The sequence below is a fragment of the Pongo pygmaeus genome, chromosome 7 (assembly GCF_028885625.2).
Source record: "Pongo pygmaeus isolate AG05252 chromosome 7, NHGRI_mPonPyg2-v2.0_pri, whole genome shotgun sequence".
NCBI lineage: Eukaryota > Metazoa > Chordata > Mammalia > Primates > Hominidae > Pongo > Pongo pygmaeus.
Genome location: NC_072380.2, coordinates 59,542,683 through 59,568,613, shown reverse-complemented (window position 1 = coordinate 59,568,613; position 25,931 = coordinate 59,542,683). Strand labels below are relative to the sequence as shown.

Sequence of the window (25,931 nt, the reverse complement as noted above, 5' to 3'; positions counted from 1 at the left end):
ATATTTCTAACTACTTGTGCAGCATTTTAATTTGAATACACAGTTGTGTTTGGTAACACAAATTTGGTGACACAAACTTAGTGTGTTTAAAACTGATCTTCATGCACTTCCAAAATACCACATTTTTCATTTATCTTTCTTAATACTGTTAATAATTTCTTTATTTCTCTTTTTCTTCACTTGAAATCTCTAGGTCACCTATTAAAATTCTATCTCTGTCAAGGCATTATTGCTAGCTCCCTCAAGAAGTGCTGCCATCTCTGGCATTTTCCTATTTGTCCCATTCTCTCATCACTTCCTGTGAGTCCTTTTGGTTAACGCTTTCTGCAAGTCCTGCCCTTCTTATCAGACCATAGGTCTTGAGCATCCATCTTGGTCTTTCTCGCTGTTGCATTCTTTCTTCATAGCATCAGGCCTTGACCATGAAGTCAGTTGGAAAGTTATTTGTTGAGTGATTCGTGATTGAATGGTACAATGTTTCTTTGCTACAATTACTCTTTAAGAACGGAGATGAGGCGCCTGGTGTTTGGATGATCCCGACTTCAGATCCAGCGGCTAACTTGCATCCGGCTAAACCTAAAGATTTTTCGGCTTTCATTAACCTGGTGGAATTTTGCAGGTATTTTGTAAAATTCTAATTATTTAAGAATGAAAATGATTGTTAGTTATTGGCTGTAATATAGGAAATTCCTTATATAGATGTAAGAAATGAAATAATAGGCCGGGTTCGGTGGCTCACGCCTGTAATCCCAGCACTTCAGGAGGCCGAGGCGGGTGGATCACGAGGTCAGGAGATCGAGACCATCCTGGCTAACAGGGGGAAACCCCATGTCTACTAAAGATACAAAAAATTAGCCAGGCGTAGTGGCAGGCGCCTGTAGTCCCAGCTACTCGGGAGGCTGAGGCAGGAGAATGGCGTGAACCCGGGAGGCGGAGCTTGCAGTAAGCCAAGACTGCGCCACTGCACTCCAGCCTGGGCGACAGAGCGAGACTCTGTCTCAAAAAAAATAAATAAAAAATAATAAAAGACAAAATCTATAATCGATTATATAGGTCTTTAAAATATATCTAAGTGTACTAGCTTACAGTTTTCATTATTTTTTATATTTAAAAGATCCTCAGGTAGAGAAAAATGAATTATAGATATAACTAAACATTTTAGGTTACCTCAAAATGTTACACACTGGGTTTGTAGCTTAGTTGTTTGATTATGTCCCTTACAATTTTAAGATCAGAATGATACAAATTTCTACCTTCAATTTCTAATTTTTTTTACAGAGAGATTCTCCCTGAGAAACAAGCAGAATTTTTTGAACCATGGGTGTACTCATTTTCATATGAATTAATTTTGCAATCTACAAGGTTGCCCCTCATCAGTGGTTTCTACAAATTGCTTTCTATTACAGTAAGAAATGCCAAGAAAATAAAATATTTCGAGGTGAGTCTTTCTTGCAGGACGTTGAATCTTGCGTTTTTTTAGGTCATGAGTATATATAAATGTATCATAAAATATGTGATTGTGGCCTATGCAGTTTTAAAGTCTACTAATTTTATTATATGTATTTAAAAAAATTGATACGTGAGTGGCAGTTGGATAGCACTCTAAAAAGCTAGCAGCATTTTTTGCCATGATGCTCAAGCACCTGGCTAATTATGTAAGATTAACAAGGCCTCTCAAAGTATGGTCCCAGGATCAGCAGCCTTGAGCATTGCTTCCTGCATCACAAACCTTGGGGGCAGGGCTCTGCCACCTGTGCTAGGAGCCACCAGGTGATTCTGGCACCTAGTGAAGTTTGAGAACAACTGGATTAGCATTCTCGACGCGCCAGTCAGTCACATGAGGTGCCCACCTGGGTAATTACAGGGTGAGATGAGGAAGAGGGAATGGACTTAGCTGTGTCCATGGCTTCTCACTAGCTGCCACCTTCCCTCCTCTTGTTCTGACTAGCCTGTGCCTTGAAATGTCTGCAGAGCTGATTCTGCCTCCTGTCTTCATTAGATGTTGGTAACTTGAAATGGATTCACCCCTCTGAAGACAGGCTAGGAACTACTGGATTGGGATGCAGTCTCCCGATTCTTGTTCAGTGTACTAACTTGCTGTTTTATTTGACAGGGAGTTAGTCCAAAGAGTCTGAAACACTCTCCTGAAGACCCAGAAAAGTATTCTTGCTTTGCTTTATTTGTGAAATTTGGCAAAGAGGTAATTTAAATGATTTATCTTAGTGTTATCATGAACTGTTTTTAAATGAATGTCTATTGAAAAAATCCTAGTGATCATAAATAATTATTTTAAGAATTGGGGCTGGATGCGGTGGCTCATGCCCTTAATCCCAGCACTTTGGGAGGCCGAAGTGGGAGGATCACAAGGTCAGGAGTTCGAGACCAGCCTGACCAATGTAGTGAAACCATGTCTCTACTAAAAATACAAAAATTAACCAGGCGTGGTGGTGCACGCCTGTAATCCCAGCTCCTCAGGAGGCTGTGAGGCTGAGGCAGGAGAACTGCTTGAACCCTGGAGGCAGAGGTTGCAGTGAGCTGAGATTGCACCACTGTACTCCAGCCTGGGTGACACAGCGAAACTCTGTCTCAAAAAAAAAAAAAAGAAGAATTGTGTCGGGTCAGTTGGCTGGGGGAAGAGAATTGCTTGAACCCAGGAGATGGAGGTTGCAGTGAGCCGAGATAGTGCCACTGCACTCCAGCCTGGGGAACACAGCGAGACTGTGTCTCAAATAAATAAATAAATAAATAAATAAATAAATAAAAATAAATAAAAATGTGTTTGCTAAATCTAGAGCAGGAGTAAGGTCCTAAAAAAACTAATAGAGGAAGTTATTGTGCTTCAAAAGTCTCTCAGCCAGGCACTTTGGCTCACGCCTGTAATCCTAGCACTTTGGGAGGCCAAGGTGGGTGGATCACTTGAGGGCAGGAGTTCAAGACCAGCCTGGCCAACATGGCGAAATCCCATCTCTACTAAAAATACAAAAAATCAGCCAGATGTGGTGGTGTGTGCCTGTAATTCCAGCTACTTGGGAGGCCGAGGCAGGAGAATCGCTTGAAGGATGGCAGAGGTTGCAGTGAGCTGAGATTGCACCATGCACTCCAGCCTGGCTGACAGCACGACTCTATCTTATAAAAACAAAAAAAACGTCCCTCGAGCTCTCTTAACATAATTCAGTTGAGTGATGACAACTCAAGATGAAATAGATTCTTGTTTTTCCATGTAGTAGGTATTAAGCATTTCAACAAATTAACTTTCCTGGAGGTTAGTGTGTAATTTGTAAGTGAATGTGGTCATGTCAATAAAGGCTACGTGCCCATTTTTGTATTTGAGAATAGGGCAAATACTTTTTAGTTGATTTTCAAATGTAGGCTCTATTCAGATATACATTACTGTCTTCTTTCTTGTTAAGGTGGCAGTTAAAATGAAGCAGTACAAAGATGAACTTTTGGCCTCTTGTTTGACCTTTCTTCTGTCCTTGCCACACAACATCATTGAACGCGATGTTAGAGCCTACGTTCCTGCGCTGCAGGTAGGCGTTGTCTTGAACAGAGCCATCTCTTTGCTGTTGAGTCCCAGAGCACATGGAAACACCATCCTCTTGCCCTGGCAGTCCCAGCAGGCGTTTCCTCACAGGCGTGCCCGGGTCAGGGTCTGCTTCTGCCACTTACTGGCTTTGGGACTTAGACCCTTGGTGACTCTGAACTGCACTTGGAGGTCGATGTGAGAGTTAAACCTGTGTGCCTTGAAAGGCTGCGGTGTACCACAGTCACAGAGACAGCTGCTTGCTTTCCTCCTAATTACCTGGACTGCACTCTACAGCGGTGTCGGGCATCCAGCAATAAAAAGGAGTATTAATTAGAAACCACAATTACTTGGTGTTTTTTTCCTTTAAATCTTATATTTCCTGCGTTTCAGTTTAACTTGTTTGTGTTAACATACAGATGGCTTTCAAACTGGGCCTGAGCTATACTCCCTTGGCAGAAGTAGGCCTGAATGCTCTAGAAGAATGGTCAATTTATATTGACAGACATGTAATGCAGCCTTATTACAAAGACATTCTCCCCTGCCTGGATGGATACCTGAAGACTTCAGCCTTGTCAGGTAAGATTTAGAAGAATTGTGATGTGTATTGTAATTAAAATGGAAATGGAGTAACTATAATAGGTAGGACTGTATTTTTGTAACTTCTGAAATTTAAACCCAGTGTGTTCAAAATATGTTTGATTGCTATTTTTGTAATTTCCCTAATTTATCTGACTCTAATTGTGATAAAGAAATATAGTTGAGGTATTAAAAGTATCTTTCATTTACTCATAGCTTACTAAGATTTATAAAATCTTCAAAGACAAGTACTGTCTTAAATACCTTGAAATTCTTATGGCTCCTAATACACTGCTTTGCAAAAAAAACTTGTTGAATAAATCAGTCAGGAATTAAAAACTTCAGAAAATTCAAAAGTAATTATGTATTTTTACTTTCACTAGATTTTTATTGCTTTTTAAAACATAAATGTTTTAGTGAAGCACACTAATGGTAGCTAAGAATTGGGAAAAAATGTCATCATAGAAAAAATAGGTTTGGGAAAAGAGTCAAAGAAAAAAATTATCTGCCCAGGTCAAAATATTACTAGTCAAGAAAAGAAAAAGTAGGACTTCTTTTCATTCCAGTTTAAGTAAGTCTGTACCCACCCCCAACTCTGAAGTACCTACAAAAATTATCTGGGTGTGGTGGCACGCACCTGTAATCCCAGCTACTCGGGAGGCTGAGGTAGAATTGCTTGAACCCAGGAGGCGGAGGTTGCAGTGAGTGGAGATTGTGCCACTGCACTCCATCCTGGGTGACAGAGCAAGACTCTGTCTCAAAAAAAAAAAAAAAATCAAAAGCATGCATGCAATTGTATTTCTGTACCATTCTTCTAATATAGCCACACAACCACTTGTTAATTATATAATTACTAAACTCATGTTTCACCTAGAAAACTGGAGTGGGTAATTGGGAATAGCCTTACACACTAGCAGACTCATGGAGTATGTCAGACTCATGGAGCTCACAAGATACCACTGTCTGCAGCCCCCCAAGAGACAGCATGCACATGCCTGTTAGCATGACCCAAGGCTCCTACCTTCAACGGTCTATAAAAGCAAAAAGGAAAAGCACATGAACACAAAAATTGTGCCTTTTCATCAATATTTCAGTATTCTATTAATATTTTACTTAGAAATTATCAAAGTACCCAACCATCCAAAGTATCCATTAACTCAGTCAGTCCAAGGTTTCAAATTGCCTAAAGATGATAGAGATTATCTTCCAGTTGGCGTGCTGCACAACATAATTACTGGGGAAATAAAAAGTTTACCCAGATAATGATTCAGTTTAGTTGGAATAAACTTATTACATTTTTCATAATCTTTTTTTTTTTTTTTTTTTTTTTTTTTTGAGATGGAGTCTCGCTCTGTCGCCCAGGCTGGAGTGTAGTGGCGTGATCTTGGCTCACTGCAAGCTCCACCTCCTGGGTTCACGCCATTCTCCTGCTGCAGCCTCCCGAGTAGCTGGGAATACAGGTGCCCACCACCACGCCTGGCTAATTTTTTGTATTTTTAGTAGAGATGGGGGTTTCACTATGTTATCCGGGATGGTCTAGATCTCCTGAACTCTTGATCCGTCCCCCTCGGCCTCCCAAAGTGCTGGGATTACAGGTGTGAGCCACTGTGCCCAGCCACATTTTTCATAATCTTAAAAGTTGTATGGGACTGTTTCAGATGTTGAAAAAGTTCTGGAGATGGATGTGGTGATGGTTGCACAACATTGTGAATTTAATTAATGCCACTCAATTATATACCTAAAAATGGTTAAAAGAGTACGTTTCGTGTTATGTATATTACACCACAGTTTTAAAAAACGTTATGAGAAGTAATTTTAGCTTATTAGCCGGAATAACTATAGGGAAAACAAACACAAGTAGAATAAAGTGCATGTTCGTATTATATTTAATACTGATAGATAAAATACATTTATTTAAACCAAAATATTAAACTTGTCTGTTTACCACAGATGTGCCTTAATTATGTGAATATTCCTAAATGATCCCAAATTGTTTTCTGTATGATTTTTAAAATCTATCACATTTAAAACACTGTTAATTCAACTTCCTTATTTTTGGAGAATTTTAGGAATACTCAATTTACATATCTGTGTAAATCAGAACAGAGCTCCTTTAAGAGACTTTATAATCTAATTTATCAATACTCTCCAAATACAGGAGAACATTACACACAAAATTAGATGTAGGCCTTTGTTAATTATAGACACATACTTGCAAAGACACATAGAGAGCTTAGTAAATAGTTTCAGTTCCGCAATTTGAGCCAAAAACCAGGAGATACAGACATTGCCGAGACCAGCTCGGTCGTGGAGTCCCTAACCCAGCAGCGCTAGAGGAATTAAAGACACACACACAGAAATATAGAGTGTGGAGTGGTAAATCAGGGGGCTGAGAGCAAGCAACAGAGATTTACCCACATATTTATTGACAGCAAGCCAGTGATAAGCATTGTTTCTATAGATTATAGATTAACTAAAACGGGAAACAAAGGGATGAGCTGGAACAAAGGGATGGGCTCTGGCTAGTTATCTGTAGCAGGAGCATGTCCTTAAGGCACAGATGGCTCATGCTATTGTTTGTGGTTCAGGAACGCCTTAAGTTATTTTCCGCCCTGGGTGGGTCAGGTGTTCCTTGCCCTTATTCCAATAAACCCACAACCTTCAGCATGGACATCATGGCCATCACGAACATGTCACAGTGCTGCAGAGATTTTGTTTATGGCCCGTTTTGGGGCCAGTTTATGGCCAGATTTGGGGGCCTGTTCCCAACAGACATAGAAAATGCTGAATAGTCCAGATAGCAAAGATCTGTTTTTTCCAGTGAACTAAAAATTCTTAACTTATTGGAGCTCAAAAAAAAAAAAAAAAACACTAAAAACTAGATTCTCTTATCATCTCTGGCTCATCAGAGAGTAGAACTCTTTAACATCTACCCACAGAAGGTCACCAAACGGACCACAGAATTATAGAAAGGAAAAGAACTAGCTAGAGAGACAGAGCAGCGCTAAGATCCCACTGCCAGGGATTCATTCTGGAACCAAGAGAAGACTTGCTGGAGTTAAACCACTGGGAGGTGCCCTCCCGCGGCGCAGCTCACCTGGCCGTGTCAGTGAATGCACTGGACGTCTCAGAACTTTGGAAATGACTTTGTAGTTGTAGAACTATGACTCTGCAGAGAGAAAATGAACGTGTCAAAGTTTAATTCAGCAGTTAATAAAGGAAATAGTAAAATGTTACAACTGGTTCCCATAACCTGAGTCTAATCATGAGAAAACATTAGACAAATGCATATGGAGAGACCATGTATAAAATTACTGGCATATGATTTTTTAAATGTCCAAATTATGAAATGCAAGGTAATACTGAAGAACAGCTTCAGTCTAAAAGAGACTAAAGAGATAGGTCAACTAAGTGCTGTCCTGAATTAAAAACATTCTTAGGTGAATGCCGAACTCGGAGTGGTGCTGAGGAGTGAATGTTGGTAATCTGGTTCGGATGGTTGTGTGGCAGTTGTGTGAGAGACTGTCCTTGTGGAAAACACACATTGAAGCATTCGGGGCAGTGGGGTGTTGAGTCGGTCACTTACCCTCAGTGCTTCAGGAAAGAAGTTATATACTCTCCATTCTCTGTAAGTTTATGATAGCTTAAAAGAAAAAGGAATTTATTGGGGTACTTCAACACTAAATATTCTTGTTCCTCATCAAGCTCACCATAATAGTTTTAGTATCCACTGACTATTCTTCTGAATCAGGTATTACTTTGATGGTTGCAAAATGGTGATTTTCTACCCCCGTCATTTCTTTCATCCTAATTGATGTTCTACTGCAAGAAACAATTTTCCCTGTTATTTATTTGTCTGTATTAGTAAGATTTGTGGATTCTTATTTTTTCAGTGGGTCTAATCTTTTACCATCATGATTGGTTTTGATGCCCACGTTGTCCCAGATTTGGCCCGAGTGTGATGCGTGGGAGCCACTCCTGCTCCACGAGATGATTCATGCTCTTCTTGACCCTACAGTCAGACACCTCCCAAGGAGCCATGTTCCTTTTGGCAGACAGTGATGTTTAAAAGCAACCACCATTTGTATTTTTTGTTTTAGAAACTTAATTTTTTTAAATCATAATTTAGGATTTTAATGTTTCTATTTGACAATATAGTTTGTTGTCTCTAATGTACATTAAATGAATGAATGAATGCTATTTTAAATTTTATTTTCGTTTACTATTGGTAGATGAGACCAAGAATAACTGGGAAGTGTCAGCTCTTTCTCGTGCTGCCCAGAAAGGATTTAATAAAGTGGTGTTAAAGCACCTGAAGAAGACAAAGAACCTTTCATCAGTAAGAAGTCCTTTGTATTTTCTGTACCTTACATAATGCAGAGATCAGATTCTAACACTTGTGAAAAGTAAAAATCTTCATTTAAAATGTTAGTTGTTTTTGTATACAAAGTAGAGTACAATATAAAAATAATTTTAATATATTGGCCAGGCATGGTGGCACACACCTGTAATCCCAGCACTTTAGGAGGCTGAGGTGGGTGGATTGCTTGAGCTCAGCCTGGACAACATAGGAAGACCCTGTCTCTACTAAAAAATACAAAAAATTAGCTGGGTGTGGTGGCGCATGCCTGTGGCCCCAGCTACTTGGGAGGCTGAGGTGGGAGAATCACCTGTGCCCAGGAAGTTGAGGCTGTAGTGAGCAAGATCACACCACTGCACTCCAGCCTGGGCAATGGGAGTAGCCTGACTAAAAAAAAATTAATATATTTTTAGCTATGGAAATATAAACTATATTAACTGTTTTGTTTTGTTTTGTTTTTTGGTCTTGTTTTTCTGTTCATCCCTGCCCTCAAATGTATTTAGTGGATAATAAAAGGTAAACTAGTTCGTATTAAATAAGCAAGTCAGAATACTGATACCAGGGATATGTAAGACTTTCATTTATGCTTAGATCTTAAATATGTCATATTATCAGGTTCAGTTTGTTCCAGTTTTCTTTTTTGTTCTTTTATGGCTTTTTGGTGATAATTCCTTGGGGCCAGTTTTCTCGAGATGAGCCATATGATGTGATAGTAAAATATGACGTAAATAGAGAAAATTGAGTTAGAATAGGGAAAATAGCTATTTTTGGAATGAAGTAAGAATTAAAATTTGAAAAACTTTTAACATCTAAAACTGAATGCAAACTCTAGGGTCAGTTCTTCTCACCTCATTATTTTGGGCACCTTTTGATTGAGAGACTAGAATGAAACTAGAAATGGCAGCATAAAAGTTTTTATAATTTTATGACACAGCAGGATAAAATAAATATATCTCTGGTTTTACAAATAAAATTCCTTTTATTCTTATCGATTTAATTTTTTTTTGAGGCAGGATCTCATGTCGTCACCCAGGGTGGAGTGCAGTGATGTGATCTCAGCTCACTGCAACTTCAACCTCCCAGGCTCAAGTGATCCTCCTGCCTCAGCCACCTGAGTAGCTGGGACCACAGGCATGTGCCACTATGCCCAGCTAATTTTTGTATTTTTCGTAGAGATGGGTTTTGCGTTGTTGCCCAGGCTGGTCTTGAACTCCTGGGCTCAAGCAATCCGCCCACCTCAGCCTCTCAAATGCTGGGATTACAGGCTTGTGCCACTGTGCTTTGCCAAAATTTTTGTACAGATACACAATGCCTGTTCCTTAGCACTTGGTTCTCTAACTGTGACCCCTGGGGGATCCAGGGTGCAAGGCCAAAGCTATTTTTACTCCGTTAATTTGCACCACGGTATTATGATGGAGAACACTGTTGATTCTGTAGCATTGACTCTGAGGACAGATTTTTAAAAATACTGTGTGTGAGGCAGGAAGTGCACATGAAGCAGACCTGCATAGAAAAGTGTGACAGCTATCTGGAGAAAAAGCACTGTGTGGTGCTTTGAACTGGGAGCTGAAGTAGCCACTGCTTTGTGGACACAATTTTTATTGAAATGACAACTGAAAGGCAAACTGAGGTTATTCATAGGTGGAAATATGCAGACATTTTCTCTAAAATGAACCGAGCCTGCCACTTTGAGGAAAACTTCTGAAAATCTGTTGCCAGTGATAAAATTCAAGCTTTTAAGTGAACTATAAAATTTTGGAGAACTTGTAACTATTGCAGTAAGTTTGATAGCTTCTCATTACTTAAATATATTTTTTTTTATTTTGAGATGGAGTCTCGCTATGTTGCCCAGACTGGAGTGCTCACTGCAACCTCCGCCTCCTGGGTTCAAGCGATTCTCCTGCCTCAGCCTTCTGAGGAGCTGGGATTACAGGTGCGTGCCACCATGCCTGGCTAATTGTTTTATTTTTAGTAGAGATGGGCTTTCACCATGTTGGTGAAAGGCTGGTCTCGAACTCCTGACCTCGTGATCTGCCCACCTTGGCCTCCCAAAGTGCTGGGCTACAGGTGTGAGCCACTGTGCCCAGCCTAAGATTTTTTTCTAATAAGATTGGTGGTGATATTTGCTTATGTGATTTTTTGCATATATAATGAAATGTGTCAACATTTGGAATATCTGCACAATCCAGTGAACCAGTATTTTCAGACGAGGAATACATGATGTTTCCAAATTATACATGGATGAAAAATCCACTCAAAGTGCAAGATCAGCCATTGGATTTTAACATAGTAGAGTATGTAGAGTTCATGATAAGAATTCAGGTTCGACATTGTAACTAACCTTTAAGAAACTACCGCTGGTTCAGTTTTGGTGTAATATCAGAGAAGAATAACTACAGTTAGCTAAAAAGACTATTTAAAATTTCTTGCCTGGTTTTCCAACTGCAATATCGGTGTGAGGCCCAAACTGTCTCCCAGTGAGCTACACTGTAAAGGGATCTGCACTATTGTGGAATGGCCACTTTGCCCAGAGTTTTCGTTTGTTTGAAAAATATAGTTGCTTTTTATAACATGTAATGAGTTTAGTAGTTTAAATAACTATTTACATAGTTTCTGTGTTTCAATTTCTAATGTCATTAATACTGATAAACAGGACCTACATAAAACAAAGCTCTTTGGGGGTCCTTGATATTTCTTAAGAGTGGAAAGGATCCTGTCAAAAAGTTTGGAACTGCGATTCTAGGAAATGGACATCCAAGTGGGTGGCAAAGAGTTTTTTCCTATGTCTTCTATTTAATCTTTAACCCATTTGTAATCACATATATACAATTGTTCAAATTTACAGAATGAAGCAATATCCTTAGAAGAAATAAGAATTAGAGTAGTACAAATGCTTGGATCTCTAGGAGGACAAATAAACAAAAATCTTCTGACAGGTAAACTTCTTTTAAAATAAATAACCTCTGTAGATACATTTGTGCTTTTATTTGGATGTATATACATTCTGAATATACATAATATATTCTGAATATATATTTCAGATATATATATTTCAGATATATATATAATATATTCTGAATATTTGCTCCTATATGTGATTTATATATTTCTAAATAAGATTATAAAGAATAATATCTTGCCTAATCGTTTGACTGTATCTGTAAAATTGGAATAATTCAATATACTGGTAGAACAGATGTTCTAGCTTGATTTGTTAAGCATGTTATCCAGTTTGAAACAATGTAATTTGATACTCTTTTCCATATTAGTGTCGGGAATTCCAAGTTAATCTCTTTGAGATCCAATATTGTTAATATTTTGATATTTTTAGAAATTTTTCCAAATGAGAATTACCATTTTTGATTAGTAGGCTGCGTGTGGTGGCTCACGCCTGTAATTCCAGCACTTTGGGAGGCTGAGGTGGGAAGATTGCCTGCGATCAGGAGTTTGAGACTAGCTTGTGCAACAACATGGCAAGAAGCTGTCTCTATTATTTTAATTTAAAAGAATCTACTTTTTTTTTTTTTCCTCTCTCTGTTGCCCAAGCTGGAATGCAGTGGCACAATCTTGGCTCACTGCAACCTCCACCTCCCAGATTCAAGCGATTCTCCTGCCTCAGGCTCCTGAATAGCTGGAATTACAGACAGACGCCACCATGCCTGGCTAATTTTTTGTATTTTTAGTAGAGTTGGGGTTTCACCATGTTGGCCAGGCTGGTCTTCAACTCCTGACCTCAGGTGCTCCACCAGCCTCAGCCTCCCAAAGTGCTGGAATCACTGGTGTGAGCCACCATGCTCCAGTGTGCCTGGCCAAAAGTCTACATTTTTGATTAGTAAAAATTCCTCTGTATTTTTACTTTTGAAATTTGGTGTTAAATATACCAGTGACTTTTGATTATTTAGGGAGTTAGAGCCTGTATTTGGAAAGTGTTTTAAAGAGATTTTTTTTTTTTAAGTAAAAATTTTGTTCATTGACTTTCTTCCACACAATACTTTAAGTAACTCTTACTGAATTTGGATATTAAACATTTGAGACTATTAGGCTTGTTTAAAAGTAATTTTACTTTAAATTAAATCAAGTGATTTCTGATGTTATAATTACATATCTGAGGCAAAAGAAAAGGGAAAGATGAATGAAGTGCTTCACTTTAATAGAATGTAGAACAGCTGGCATTAGAAATGTTTTGATTTATGAATAATTCTGACACTAATAAAAAGAAAAAAAATGTTTCATTGTTCTTAAATCTTTTCTAACAGTCACGTCCTCAGATGAGATGATGAAGAGCTATGTGGCCTGGGACAGAGAGAAGCGACTGAGCTTTGCAGTGCCCTTTAGAGAGATGAAACCTGTCATTTTCCTGGACGTGTTCCTGCCTCGAGTCACAGAATTAGCGCTCACAGCCAGTGACAGACAAACTAAAGTACTTCTATTTTTCATTTCACCCATTATTTAGAGCGTATTGTTTTAAAAATACATATTGGTTAGGATATAGAGAACACATTTCAGCCATTCCAATATTAGTAATTTTGTATTTTCTGTAATATAGTAATTAGAAAACTACTTACTTATTAGAAGTCATTGTCATTGATAAATGTAAGTTAAGCATAAATCATCTTAATAGGTAATTGGGCTGGGCATGGTGGCTCATGCCTGTAATCCCAGCATTTTGGGAGGCCGAGGCAGGCAGATCACTTGAGGTCAGGGGTTTGAGACCATCCTGGCCAACATGGTAAAACCTGATCTTTACTAAAAATACAAAAATTAGGTGTGCTGGCATGCGAGTGTAGTCTCAGCTACTTGGGAGGCTGAGGCAGGAGAATCGTTTGAACCTGGGAGGCAGTGGTTGCAGTAAGCCGAGATTATACCACTGGATTCCAGCCTGGGCGACAGAGTGAGACTCCATCTCATAAAAAAAAAAAAAAAAAAAAAAAATTGCCTTTCAAAATGTTAATATACCAAAAGCTCTTCATTATATAAAATGCAATATAAAGGGCATTTGAGAGTGATATTCGGTCTATGCTTGGTTATCCCCTTAACTCTGGGAGATTAGAGACAGATAATCTCAAATTTTCATACAGGCATAGCATACCTTGGTGATAACTGCAGGTTCAGCTCCAGGCCACAGCAATAAAGTTAATATCTCAGTGTAGCAAATCACACTAGTTTTTTGGTTTTTCAGTACATGTAAAAGTTATGTTTACACTATACTGTGGTCTCTTTAGTGTGCAATAGCATTAGAACTTTATATACATACTTTAAAATGCTTTATTGTTTAAAAATGCTAACAAAGTGAGCACATGCTGTTGGAAGAATTGAGCCAGTAGAATTTCTCAGTGCAGGGTTGCCACAGACCTTCAATTTGTTAAAAAACACATTGTGTCCAAAGCGCCATAAAATGAGGTATGCGTGTATTAATTTGTAAATTTTCTATAGTGCTTCAAGAAATATTTTTACGAAAAGTGATAGTTGAAAATGTGCTAACAGATGAAGCAAAGTTATATAGTTCTTTAATATGGCAACAGTGAAATATACTTCCCAGTTTCTAAAGCTTTTAAATTTTAATTCTTTGTTCTTGGATAAAAAAACAAAGTGAACAGAATCATTAGTTTTATACAACAAGAAATGCTAATTCCAGTTAATTTATATTTGGGTTACATGATAGTTATGTGCAATGAAATTTTTCTTCTTAAAGGGCTAAATCGAGTGACATTTCAAATATTCTTTTGTCATCAACATGATAACTTAAACATTGCTGACCTCCTGGTCTGTTTTAGGTTGCAGCCTGTGAACTTTTACATAGCATTGTTATGTTTATGTTGGGCAAAGCCACGCAGATGCCAGAAGGGGGACAGGGAGCCCCACCCATGTACCAGCTCTATAAGCGGACATTTCCTGTGCTGCTTCGACTTGCGTGTGATGTTGATCAGGTAAGGGCTTTGAATCTGAAATAGTTGTAAAACTTAAAAGTTTGGTTTGTCTAATTCAGTGGTCAGCAGAGCAGTGAAATTACCTGGAGATGGTTAGGAACGATACTGCTCCCTGACTGCTCCCCCAGGTGCTCTGGTTTAATTGGTCATGGGCATGACCTGGGCACGACCTGGGCACCAGGACTTCTAAAAGCTCTCCCCTCCACTTTCAGTGTGTCTTGGAGTTTGGAATCGTTGTTGTAGTTAAAAGTTACTGAGAGTCCAGGCATCTAAAGGTGAATTAGCTGTCACCCCTCTCATGGACAAACATAGTCTTTCACAGAGGGAAGAAGAGAGAAATAACCATGGGCCGGGCATGGTGGCTCACATCTGTAATCCCAGCACTTTGGGAGGCTGAGGTGGGCAGATCACCTGAGGTCAGGAGTTCAAGACCAGCCTGGCCAACATGATAAAACCCCCGTCTCTACTAAAAATACAAAACTTACCTAGGCGTGGTGGCACGCGTCTGTAATCCCAGCTACTCAAGAGGCTGAGACATGAGAATCACTTGAACCCAGGAGGTGGAGATTGCAGTGCGCTGAGATCACGCCACTGCACTCTAGTTTGGGAGACAGAGCGAGACTCATTCTCCAAAAAAAAATAAATAAATAACCATGGCTGGCAAGTGGCCTATACTATGACTTATGGACAAATCCTTCACTGCTGCCATGAAGCAGAAAAAGGTAAGAAATCTTCTCAGTTCATTTTATGAATCTAGCATGACCTGAATATCAGGGTACACACTTAGAAAATGAAATGCAAAACTCATTCATAATGCAGCTGGAAAATTCTGCAGTATACATGAGTGAATATAGTCCAGCAGTATGTTCAGATGCACTGTGATTAAATAGAGCTCATGGTGAAAACTGGAAACTTACCACAGAAGTAGATTTAATGTAGCAGGGAACCTCTCCATGGAAGCCTGGAAGGCATTTGGCAGCTCCTGATAAACTAGGAGTAGTTTCACATGATGTTTAATATGATAGAATGTCTGCCTGAATCTTGCAACCAGGTCATCCTCTGTGTGAAGCACTGACACTCCCTTGTGCTTCCACCCAGCATGGGAGCACGGCCTGTTTCTGGGAGTGGTCAGTGCTTTACTTGGAGTCAGTTAAACTCTGCATGGACAGAGGCTGGTGTTCCTTGCTGCCTCTCCAGCATCTACCCCAGCACTTGGCACTTGGCAATCAAAAGACACTTGTCAGCCGGCCAGTAAGGCTAGGACATCAGCCCCACTAATTATTTGGGAGATTCTATTCAATACTGTAAGATAAGAAAATCATAGAAGGAATATTAGGAAGGAGAAAAGATTATTATAATTGTTTTCAAAATCTGGAAGGCCCAAGAGTAAGCATATCAGCTGATAAACTCTAAGAATTAATAAAGGAAAAAGCTGATGAATTATAAACACATAATTCTCATATATCTTTTTTCATATATTATTCTCATATATTTCATATATTAGTATTGACCACTGGGAAAATATGTCTATAAACATCTTGTTCATAACAGCATTAAAAAATGTCTAGGAATAAACTTCAATGTGCCAGGCAAACATATTTTATGACTATAGAAGATGAATAGCTTATGTACCTGAGGTAGAAGTCATTATTGAAAAAAAACCTCAAGTTTCCCCAAATCAATTGATAACTCTGGTGTAATTCCAGTAAAAAATCCAGAATTAATTTTATTTTTGAACTTAAAAGAACAATCTGAAGGAGTAATTGCTTGAGCCTAATAAGCAAGACACATCTTGAAAGAGTTGCACGCTGGAGGGAGTCTTGTATAGTAGATGTTGAAAAGTGGCCTTATGGAGTATAAGAGGCTGAACCAGTGCACAGATGGCTCAGTGGGAGAGCTAGGTGCTGGGAAGTGGCCCCTTGTGTGTATATGAAAATTGTGTCTATGGTAGGGGGTCATTTAAGTGGGAAATGGGTCATTTAATAAATGGTATTAGGTCAAATGACTAACGTGTTAAAGAAAAAGTTATTCATGACATTCATTAAACATGTTAAGGAAAACTATTAAAGGGGAGGCTACTCCAGTGGGCTTTTACGCTGCTGGAGAGGGATTGGGCTCTACTCCAAATACTTATTGACCAGGGGGATTGATAGCCAAGGAGCAGGGTCAGGGTCAGTGGATGGAAAATCACTAAGAGGAATATTGGGGGAACCAGCCCTCAGTATTTCAATGTAGGTTCTTTTCTATTTTCCCTAAGTGTCGGCCGGTCTGAGAAATAAAGAGAAAGAGTACAAAGAGAGAAATGTTACACCCGGGACTGTGATGATGACCCCGAGCCGCAAAACCAGCAAATTTTTATTAGGGATTTTAAAAGGGGAGGGGGTGTACAAACCGGGAGTAGGTCACAAAGATCACATGCTTCAAAGCGCTATAAAGGTCACAAGGCAAGGCAAAATTAGAATTACTGATGAGGGCCTATGTCCTGCTGTGCATTGTCTTGATAAACATCTTAACAGGAAACAGGGTCCGAGGGCAAACAACCAGTCTGACTAGAATTTACCAGGCTGGAATTTCCCAATCCTGGTAAGCCTGAGGGTACTGCAGGAGACCAGGCCGTATTTCAGTCCTTATCTCAACTGCATAAGACAGACACTCCCAGAGCAGCTGTCTATAGACCTACCCCCAGGAATGCATTCCTTCCCCAGGGTCATTCCTTGCTGGGAAAAGAATTCAGTGATATTTCTCCTACTCGCACATCCGTCTATAGGCTCTCTTTGAGAAGAAAAATGTGGCTGTGTTCTGCCTGACCCTGTAGGCAGTTCAGACCTTATGGTTATCTTCCCTCCCTTGTTCCCCAAAAATCGCTGTTATTCTGTTCTTTTTCAGGGTGCACTGATTTCATATTGTTCAAGCACACATATTTTACAATCAGTTTGTACAGTAGTGGTCCTGAGGTGATGTACATTCTCAGCTTACAAAGATAACAGGATTAAGAGATTAAAGTAAAGACTGGCATAAGAAATTATAAGAGTATTGATTGGGGAAGTGATGAATGTCCATGAAATCTTCACAATTTATGTTCAGAGACTGCAGTAAAGACAGGTGTAAGAAATTATAAAAGTATTAATTTTGGAAACTGATAAATGTCCATGAAATCTTCACAATTTACGTTCTTCTGCCTCGGCTCTAGCCGGTCCCTCCATTTGGGGCCCCTGACTTCCCACAACAGAAGAAACATCAGGCATAAAGAGGATTGTGGCTAAACCAATCCTAAGAGTGTTATGGCTGAAGATGGGCCAGGGTGACCAGACACTGCCTGGGGGCTGGTGGGAGATGAGGAATTAGATTATATATCAAGGGGAGGAGTTTTTACTGAACTGACTCAGTAGAGTTCTTGGTAAAACTGGACTAATAGAGATGAACATGGAAGCCCAGAAGTCAAGGCCTAGTTGAGAAGAGTTCAGAGGAGCCTGACTAGAGTTAGGGTAAGGAAGAGGGTCTTTGTCACAGGTTGAAGAAACTAACTGTAAATCAATAAGATTTAGAAGGAAAAACGAACTATAAATAAATTACAGAAAAATGTAATGACCACATAGCATATCTGTCTGTGTATATCTCTAGGTCTTTTTTGTTGATAACACATCAGTTTATAATATAAAAATGTTCAAAGATAAAAATGAACCTTCATGTCACCCCTTTCACATGCTTGTTCCCTGGGAAAAGATGTTAGATCCTCTGGAAAGTCTGAAGAATGTCTTTATAATAACACATCTTGACGTGTGTAGATGTTTTGTTAACAAAAAGTAGACTCGTAGCATTTCAAAACGTTTTCTTCTGTATGCAGTGTGATTTCTGCTCCTTGGATGGATTTCATTACTTTTCTATAATCGGCATCCTTCTGTGTCTTTCTATAAAGTTTGTACAGATAGGGAGACACGTAAAAGTGTTAATGTATTGATAGTTTTGACCTTATAAATGTTTAAGACTACTGAATGGCACAAAACCAACATTGTAACATATACATAATGTGCAACATACTACTGAAGAAATCAGATTTAAAAATGGACAAATGTATAAAGAAAAAAATAGGCAGCTCATAAAAGAAGAAATGTAAATGGCCGATGGAATGTATCTTAAAATAGTCAACCTTTTTGTAAACAAGGAACTTCCAATTAAAATGATATTGGCTACTGTGAAATATTTAAAAGATGAACAATGTTTGGTGTTGCCAAGGGCACAAGGAAAGGACCCTGCACGTCATGGTTGGTGGGGTGACGCAGGCACAGGCTCTGCAGCTGGGCTCGGATTGGGTGACCACAGTCCTGGCCTAGCAGCTTCCTTACAAGAGAGCTGCTTAAACAGTGTGCTCAGGACTCTCCACTCTGTATGGTAGTCATAGTTTAGAAATATTTGCATTTCTAGCAGTAGGGTTCTGGTAGCTGGGTTGTGGTACGTCCATAGTTGAGGTACTGGGCGGCTACTGAAAACACTGATAGAGTGCATATGTTTACGTGGAAAGTACTCTAAGAAGAAACCAGTTACTGGTTTCTTCCAGGAAGACAGGAGCTCTCCTCCTTGGCAGATTTATTTTTATTTTTACACATGTATATACACATATTTAAATGTATATAAATTGGCCAGGGGTCAGGAGTTTGAGACCAGCCCGGCCAACATGGTGAAACCCTGTTGCTACTAAAAATACAAAAATTAGCCAGGCATGGTGGTGGAAACCTGTAATCCCAGCCACTTGGGAGGCTGAGACAGGAGAATCACTTGAACCTGGGGGTCAGAGGTCGGGAGTCTGAGTGAGCCCAGATTGCACCACTGCGCTCTAGCCTGGGTGACAGAGTAAGACTCTTTGTCTCAAAAAAAAAAAAAAAAAAAGTATGTAAATAAAATATTTTGAAAGTTGACAGTGGTTACCTTTGGGATGTAGGATTGTAGAGGGATGGTTTTCTATAAAGGGGTATGTCTATATTGTATATATATATATCTGGCTATGTATACATGTATTAAAAAACTTACGTACTAAGAATAAAACAGTATGATTCTTGGCCAGGTGCGGCGGCTCATGCCTGTAATCCCAGCACTTTGGGAGGCCGAGGTGGGTGGGTCACAAGGTCAGGAGATGGAGACCATCCTGGCTAACATGGTGAAACCCCATCTCTACTAAAGATACAAAAAATTAGCCGGGCGTGGTGGCGGGCACCTGTGGTCTCAGCTACTCGGGAGGCTGAGGCAGGAGAATGGCGTGGACCTGGGAGGCGGAGCTTGCAGTGAGCAGAGACCGTGCGCCACTGCACTCCAGCCTGGGTGACAGAGCGAGACTCCATCTCAAAAAAAAAAAAAAAAAAAAAAAATACACCAGTATGATTCTTTTGTGGAAAAAAAAGTGATGCTTTAAGACCAGGTTAAACTTCCAAACTGAAAGTTAAGACCCTTTTGTATTGATTAATTTTAAAAATTGCTTCATAGAGGCCAGTGAAGGTATTAGGGAGAAAAAATAGCTTCAAAGACTAGAAAGACTGTTTGGAAGAGTCTCTGTGTTGTTTAGTCTGAGCCCTGGGACATTTTGCATCATTTTTGAGGTGACATTAACTACAGTATGGACCTCTAATGTCAAAGTACTTAATTGTTGAGCTCAATAACTGTGGGGAATAAAGGTCTCCTGGATGGCTCAGTGCTCCTATAAAAGCCCTGGCCTCTGAGGCAGAAATGTACAGGATATCAGCATAGGGAGTGTTCACCTTAACTTCCGCCACAAGCGTTTTACTTTTTTTTTTTGACGGAATCTCACTGTGTCTGGAGTGCAGTGGTACGATCTCGGCTCACTGCAGCCTCCACCTCCCAGTTTAAGCGATTTTCCTGCCTTAGCCTCCCAAGTAGCTGGGGTTACAGGCGACCACCACCACACCCGGCTAATTTTTGAATTTTTATTAGTGAAGAGGTTTCACTGTTTTGGCCAGGGTGGTCACAAACTCCTGACCTCAAGTGATCCGGCCTCCTCAGCCTCCCAAAGTGCTGGGATTACATTGTGCCTGGCCATTTTAATTTTTTTTTTAGACATGGTGTCCCTCTGTCACCCATGCTGGAGTGCAGTAGTGTAATCATAGTTCCCTAAAGCCTCCACCTCCTGGGCCCAAGCCATCCACCCGTCTCAGCCGCCTGAGTAGCTGGGACTACAGGCACGCACCACCATGCCTAGCTAATTAAAAAATAATTTTTTTAGAGACAAGGTCTTCCTATGTTGCCCAGGATGGTCTTGAACTGGCTTCAAAAGACCCTCCCGACTTGGCCTCTCAAAATGCTGGGATTATGGGCATGAACCACTGCGCCTGGCCAGCATTTTACTCTCATGTATAATGAGGGTTAGATCTGTAGCAGTTTGTCTAGCTAATTGCTCTGATCCACTTCTCTTGTTGCTCCAAGATGGCCAAATGGTCTCACCTCCACCAGGCCACTAGGTTACACTTCCAAGCTTCTAGGAAGACAGGAGCTCTGCCTCCTTGGGTATGGGTTTACTTGTCATAAGGGAGGAGCCCAGGCCTGGAGACATCTTGGATTTTACAAAGCCTGGGAGCACGGGGCTACCTGGCCTCTGGAGAGGCTTTATTTATGTTCCAGGAGATTAGACCTAGGATCCTTTTCATCCCATCTCCATAGAGGTTTTCCTCTCTCCTTTTGGCAGCAGTGGGAGAGGCAGCTTCCTCTTTGTCCTGTATATAAACAGATTAAATCTGTTTTTCTGTGTTCCTCCCCTGTGGTACAGGCTTTGAATTTGTGTATATAGGACATTGATTGGGCTTTCATTTTGTCACCACAAGGGGAGACAGTTAGGCTGTGGGGAACCACAGGGTTGTTATTTGCTTTGTACAATAGTTGTTGAATAGTGACTAGATTGTCTGTAATCCAGGATATCTTTTGTGCACGTTCAAGATCAAATGAATAAAGATGAGTATTACAAACCCAATAATATCTATCCTAAATTGCCCTCCCAATCAGAGGAACAATGAGCTTTCATTGCATATTTTTCTTTGCTGGACTCTTCATCATGGAATTAAACTGGAAAAGGAAACTAATGGGGCTGGGGATGGTGGCTCATACCTGTAATCTCTGCACGTTGGGAGGCTGAGGCAGGAGGATCACTTGAGGCCAGGAGTTCAAGGCCAACCTAGGCAACACAGTGGAACCCTGTCTCTACAAAAAAAAATTTTAAGTTAACTGGGTGTGGTGGTACATGCCTGTAGTCCTAGCTATTCTGGAGGCTGAGGTGGGAGAGGACCACTTGAGCCTGAACTAAAAAAGGAAACTAATACAACCATGGTAGTAGTATTACTTAATTTTATACTGCAAATGGCATTTAAATGGAACCCTTTACAGCGTAACATTTCTTTAACATGAAGGGAATTAACTTTAATGGTATTCTTTCTTCAGGTGACAAGGCAACTGTATGAGCCACTAGTTATGCAGCTGATTCACTGGTTCACTAACAATAAGAAATTTGAAAGTCAGGATACTGTCGCCTTACTAGAAGCTATATTGGTAAGTAATAGTTGATTCTTTTCCTCTTATTTCCATCGATTAGTTGTATTTGATGTTTATTTATTTATGTTTTTGAGACAGAGTCTTGCTCCGTCGCCCAGGCTGGAATGCAATGGCACGATCTTGGCTCACCGCAACGTGCGCCTCCCAGGATCAAGCAATTCTCCTGTCTCAGCCTCCTGAATAGCTGGGACTACAGGTGTACACCACCATGCCTGCCTAATTTTTTGTATTTCAAGCAGAGACGGGGTTTCACTTTGTTGGCCAGGCTGGTCTTAGTCCTGACCTCAAGTGATCCACCCACCTTGGCGGTGATCCGAGCACAGTGGCTCACGCCTGTAATCCAACACTTTGGGAGGCTGAGGCATGCAGATTGCATGAGCCCAGGAGTTGGAAACCAACCAGGCCAACATGGAGAAACCCTGTCTCTACTAAAAATAGAAAAATTAGCTAGGCGTGGTGGTACACACCTGTAGTGCCAGCTCCCCAGGTGGCTTAGGCATGAGAATTGCTTCAACCTGGGAGACAAAGGTTGCAATGAGCTGAGATTGTGCTACTGCACTCCAGTCTGGGTGACAGAGTGAGACTCTGTCTCAAAAACAAACAAAGAATAAGAAGAATTTCTGAGTATATCCAATTTTGTCCTATACTCAGATTCAATAACTAAAGGGCCCTGGAAACAGCAGTTCACCTTTTACACAGAACTCTCCTGACACAGAGAAGCAGCATCTTAGAATTTGGTTGCCAGCTCACTGAGGGCAGAGGCAGTGAGGCCAGCTAAATTGTAGTGTCTTTTGATGCTTATTTTACTATAATTTTTGAACCTGTGCAAATAAGTTTATGTCGCCTGCACAGTCCTGGTTATGCTGCTGGCAGTGTACTCTGAGTGTGACCTTTCTTAGTCATATTATGGGCAGGGGAGAGTGACTGACCATTCGTTAGGGTGGTGACATAATTAAACCTGTAGTTTAATTCCCTGCAGTGTCTACCAGTGAATCCTACGTATAATAAATACAGTTAGTTAAAGTTAATTTATGGCTTATTTGCATTCACGTTTTCATTATAATGTTTCTGTTAAAAAGTTTTTATTTTAGTTGTTTTCTGTTTCTTTTCTCCCTTTTGATCCTTGAAAGTAGATTAAGTAAGAGCTTCAGATAGAAATCTGAGAAGTAAAACGAGATAGTTGAGGAAAGAAAAGGTAAAGAAGCAGCATGAACTCAGTAGCACAGCACTCAAGTGAAGGAGGGCCGTGGGTTTCCTGGTGGGAGCTGCTGTTCCCTGCATCACCACGTGGCGCTGGTGACCTCTGCTCTGAAAAGCAGGAAGCACCCTCTCCTCCCATTACCGTGGCTTGTGTTACCTTTTTGGATTCTAATTACCTCTGCAAGAAAGGATTTTATATGTAGCTAATAACTGGAAGTGTTAGGCAGAACTCTCTTAATTCATTGTTGAGTGTACATTTTCAAGTTAAACTTTTCCTTTGTAGATCTGAGAGAGCGTCATGACTAGAAGGAAACAAAGCATAACTTTGTTACCACATCTCTGTGTGGTCGTTGGTCAAATGTCCATAGCTGTTTTCGGCAGGACCTTTATGGGGGCTGCTCTTCATGCCTCCATAGGATTTTCCTTTATGGAGCAGTACAGTTTCTTTGGAACTTCCAAGGGTCGTATTCTCTTTGACTTCAATATGCAAAGTGTCTCAAAAGCTGTTAGGGGGTAAAATCAACAATCAGAATTCCTCTGAAATTCTTAGGATATAGCCATTTTCTTTTTTTTCAGGGAAGGGAAAGATTGTTTTGTTATAATTAAAGTTTTCTCTCCCCTCTTCATGGCTTTTCAGTTTATTAATTTCTTTAAAAGAAAATGTTTTCATTATATCAGAAGGAAATAGTTACTCAAGCCTAGATTCTGGATACACTATGGAGATTGGTTTTACTAATGTTTATTTTTTTCTTGACTAGTGCTATAAATTAATTTTTAACATACTTTAGTTATGCTCAGAGATAGACCAAGAGTATTCAGTTGTCAGTGGTTATAAAAATTAGTACAATCAAGGTCTCTTTGTTTTGTTTCAGGATGGAATTGTGGACCCTGTTGACAGTACTTTAAGAGATTTTTGTGGTCGGTGTATTCGAGAATTCCTTAAATGGTCCATTAAGCAAATAACACCACAGCAGCAGGAGAAGAGTCCAGTAAACACCAAATCGCTTTTCAAGCGACTTTACAGCCTCGCGCTTCACCCCAATGCTTTCAAGAGGCTGGGAGCATCACTTGCCTTTAATAATATCTACAGGGAATTCAGGTTTGTAAGCTACACAACAGAGAAGAGAAACTTGTGGTTTTGAAAAGTGACTTGGAGTTTCACTCTGTGTATCCATGTGTCATATTTCCTGCATTTAGTAAGTAATTATGTGCTGGATGCTGTGCTGTCTTCTGGAAATAAAAAGTGAATTAAAATTCAGTTTGCACTCCAGAAGCTTGGAAACTGCTGAGAAATGCATGTAAACACTGTCTCAGTCATTTTGGAAATGCAACAAAAGACGCATATACAGGGGCTTTGGGTGCACAAGAGGAGGAGTAGCTGATCCAGGGTGAGCAGGTTAGCTGTGGCCTCTTGCTAGGGTTTATATTGGAGATGAGACTTGAAGGATAAATGGAAGTCAGCCAAGGCATTTTAGATCAAAGTTAGTGGGTGGTGGAGGGTAGAGATAAGAAACAGGAAGGTGTCTGAGGCGATAAAGTCCTTTGAGGTTTGGAGGCAGGTGTCGTGAGGCTGGTGAGGAGGGCTCTGCTTGCTGTAGTAAGGAGCGTAGGTCACCTCTAGTGACAGAGGATCTGTGGAGTAGTGGGTGCAGGGAGAGATGCATTTAGATTTCCTCCTAAAATCCACTTGCTGGTAGCTGTGTGGAGAGTGGGTCTGAGTAGACTGAAGACTGGGACACCAGTGAACAGGCGATTTCAGAGGTCCAAGAAAAAAGACAAGTGGTCGCTGACCTAAGGTAGTGGTGTTCATCATCCAGCATTCCTTATTAGGAATATTGTGTACCACATTTACCTGTGTAACCTCACATCCTGCACATGTACCCCTGAACTTAAAAGTTGAAGAAAAGAAAAAATGATGTGCCAGACCTGTGTCCATGTTGGAGGTATAATGATACAGCCCTTCATGAGGGTTACATTTCAGAAGGACACATAGATAATAATTAGCCACATAGGTAGATGAGCAGTTCTGCAGACGCAAGGGACAGAGGCACTTGTGTGGAAACAGAGCGTGTGCTGCCTCTTTGGTTCATGTAGCTTTCCTCTAGTCTGCTCTTGAGGAGGTATCTTTGAGAAGTATTTTAGGTTGTTTCATGGTTTTTCTTTTTTGTTTTTTTTTGTTTGTTTGTTTTTGGAGCTGGAGCCAGTCACCCAGGCTGGAGTGCAATGGCGCGATCTCGGCTCATTGCAACCTCTGCTTCCCGGATTCAAGCGACTTGCCTGCCTCAGTCTTCCGAGTAGCTGGGATTACAGGCGCCCGCCACTACACATGGCTAATTTTTGTGTTTTTAGTAGAGACGGGGTTTCACCATGTTAGTCAGGCTGGTCTTGAACTCCTGACCTCAGGTGATCCCTGCCTCAGCCTCCCAAAGTTCTGGGATTACAGGTGTGAGCCACTGCACCTGTTTCATGTTTTAAAACACTGAGCACCTCCCCCCCTTTTTTTGTCTGAGACAGGGTCTTGCTCTGTTGCGCAGGCTGGAGTGCAGTGGGGGGATCATGACTCAACCTCAACCTCCTGAGCTCAAGTGGTCCTCCTGCCTCAGCCTCCCAGGTAGCTGGGACCACAGGTGTGCACCACTGCACCCAACTAATTTTTTTTTTTTTTTTAATTTTTTGTAGAGACAGGGTGTCACTTTGTTGCCCAGGCTGGTCTCGAACTCCAGGGCTCAAGTGATCTTTATAGGCATGCGCCACCACACCCAGCTGAGCCTTTAAAACAACAACAACAACAACAAAA

General features: G+C 40.4%; 1 protein-coding gene across 4 annotated transcripts in view; it reads left to right on the top strand.

Moving 5' to 3' along the window:
• Positions 1-25,931, top strand: part of PRKDC (protein kinase, DNA-activated, catalytic subunit) — a 181,498-nt gene that overhangs the window by 29,055 nt on the left and 126,512 nt on the right. For all 4 annotated transcript variants that reach the window (XM_054498116.2, XM_054498114.2, XM_054498115.2 and 1 more), the window contains exons 17-27: positions 504-619; positions 1,279-1,438; positions 2,114-2,200; positions 3,411-3,530; positions 3,943-4,102; positions 8,335-8,441; positions 11,308-11,398; positions 12,719-12,882; positions 14,237-14,389; positions 21,824-21,931; positions 24,007-24,233. In XM_054498116.2, the coding sequence (XP_054354091.2) occupies positions 504-619; positions 1,279-1,438; positions 2,114-2,200; positions 3,411-3,530; positions 3,943-4,102; positions 8,335-8,441; positions 11,308-11,398; positions 12,719-12,882; positions 14,237-14,389; positions 21,824-21,931; positions 24,007-24,233 (1,493 nt within the window). The remainder of the gene's footprint in view (positions 1-503; positions 620-1,278; positions 1,439-2,113; positions 2,201-3,410; positions 3,531-3,942; positions 4,103-8,334; positions 8,442-11,307; positions 11,399-12,718; positions 12,883-14,236; positions 14,390-21,823; positions 21,932-24,006; positions 24,234-25,931) is intronic.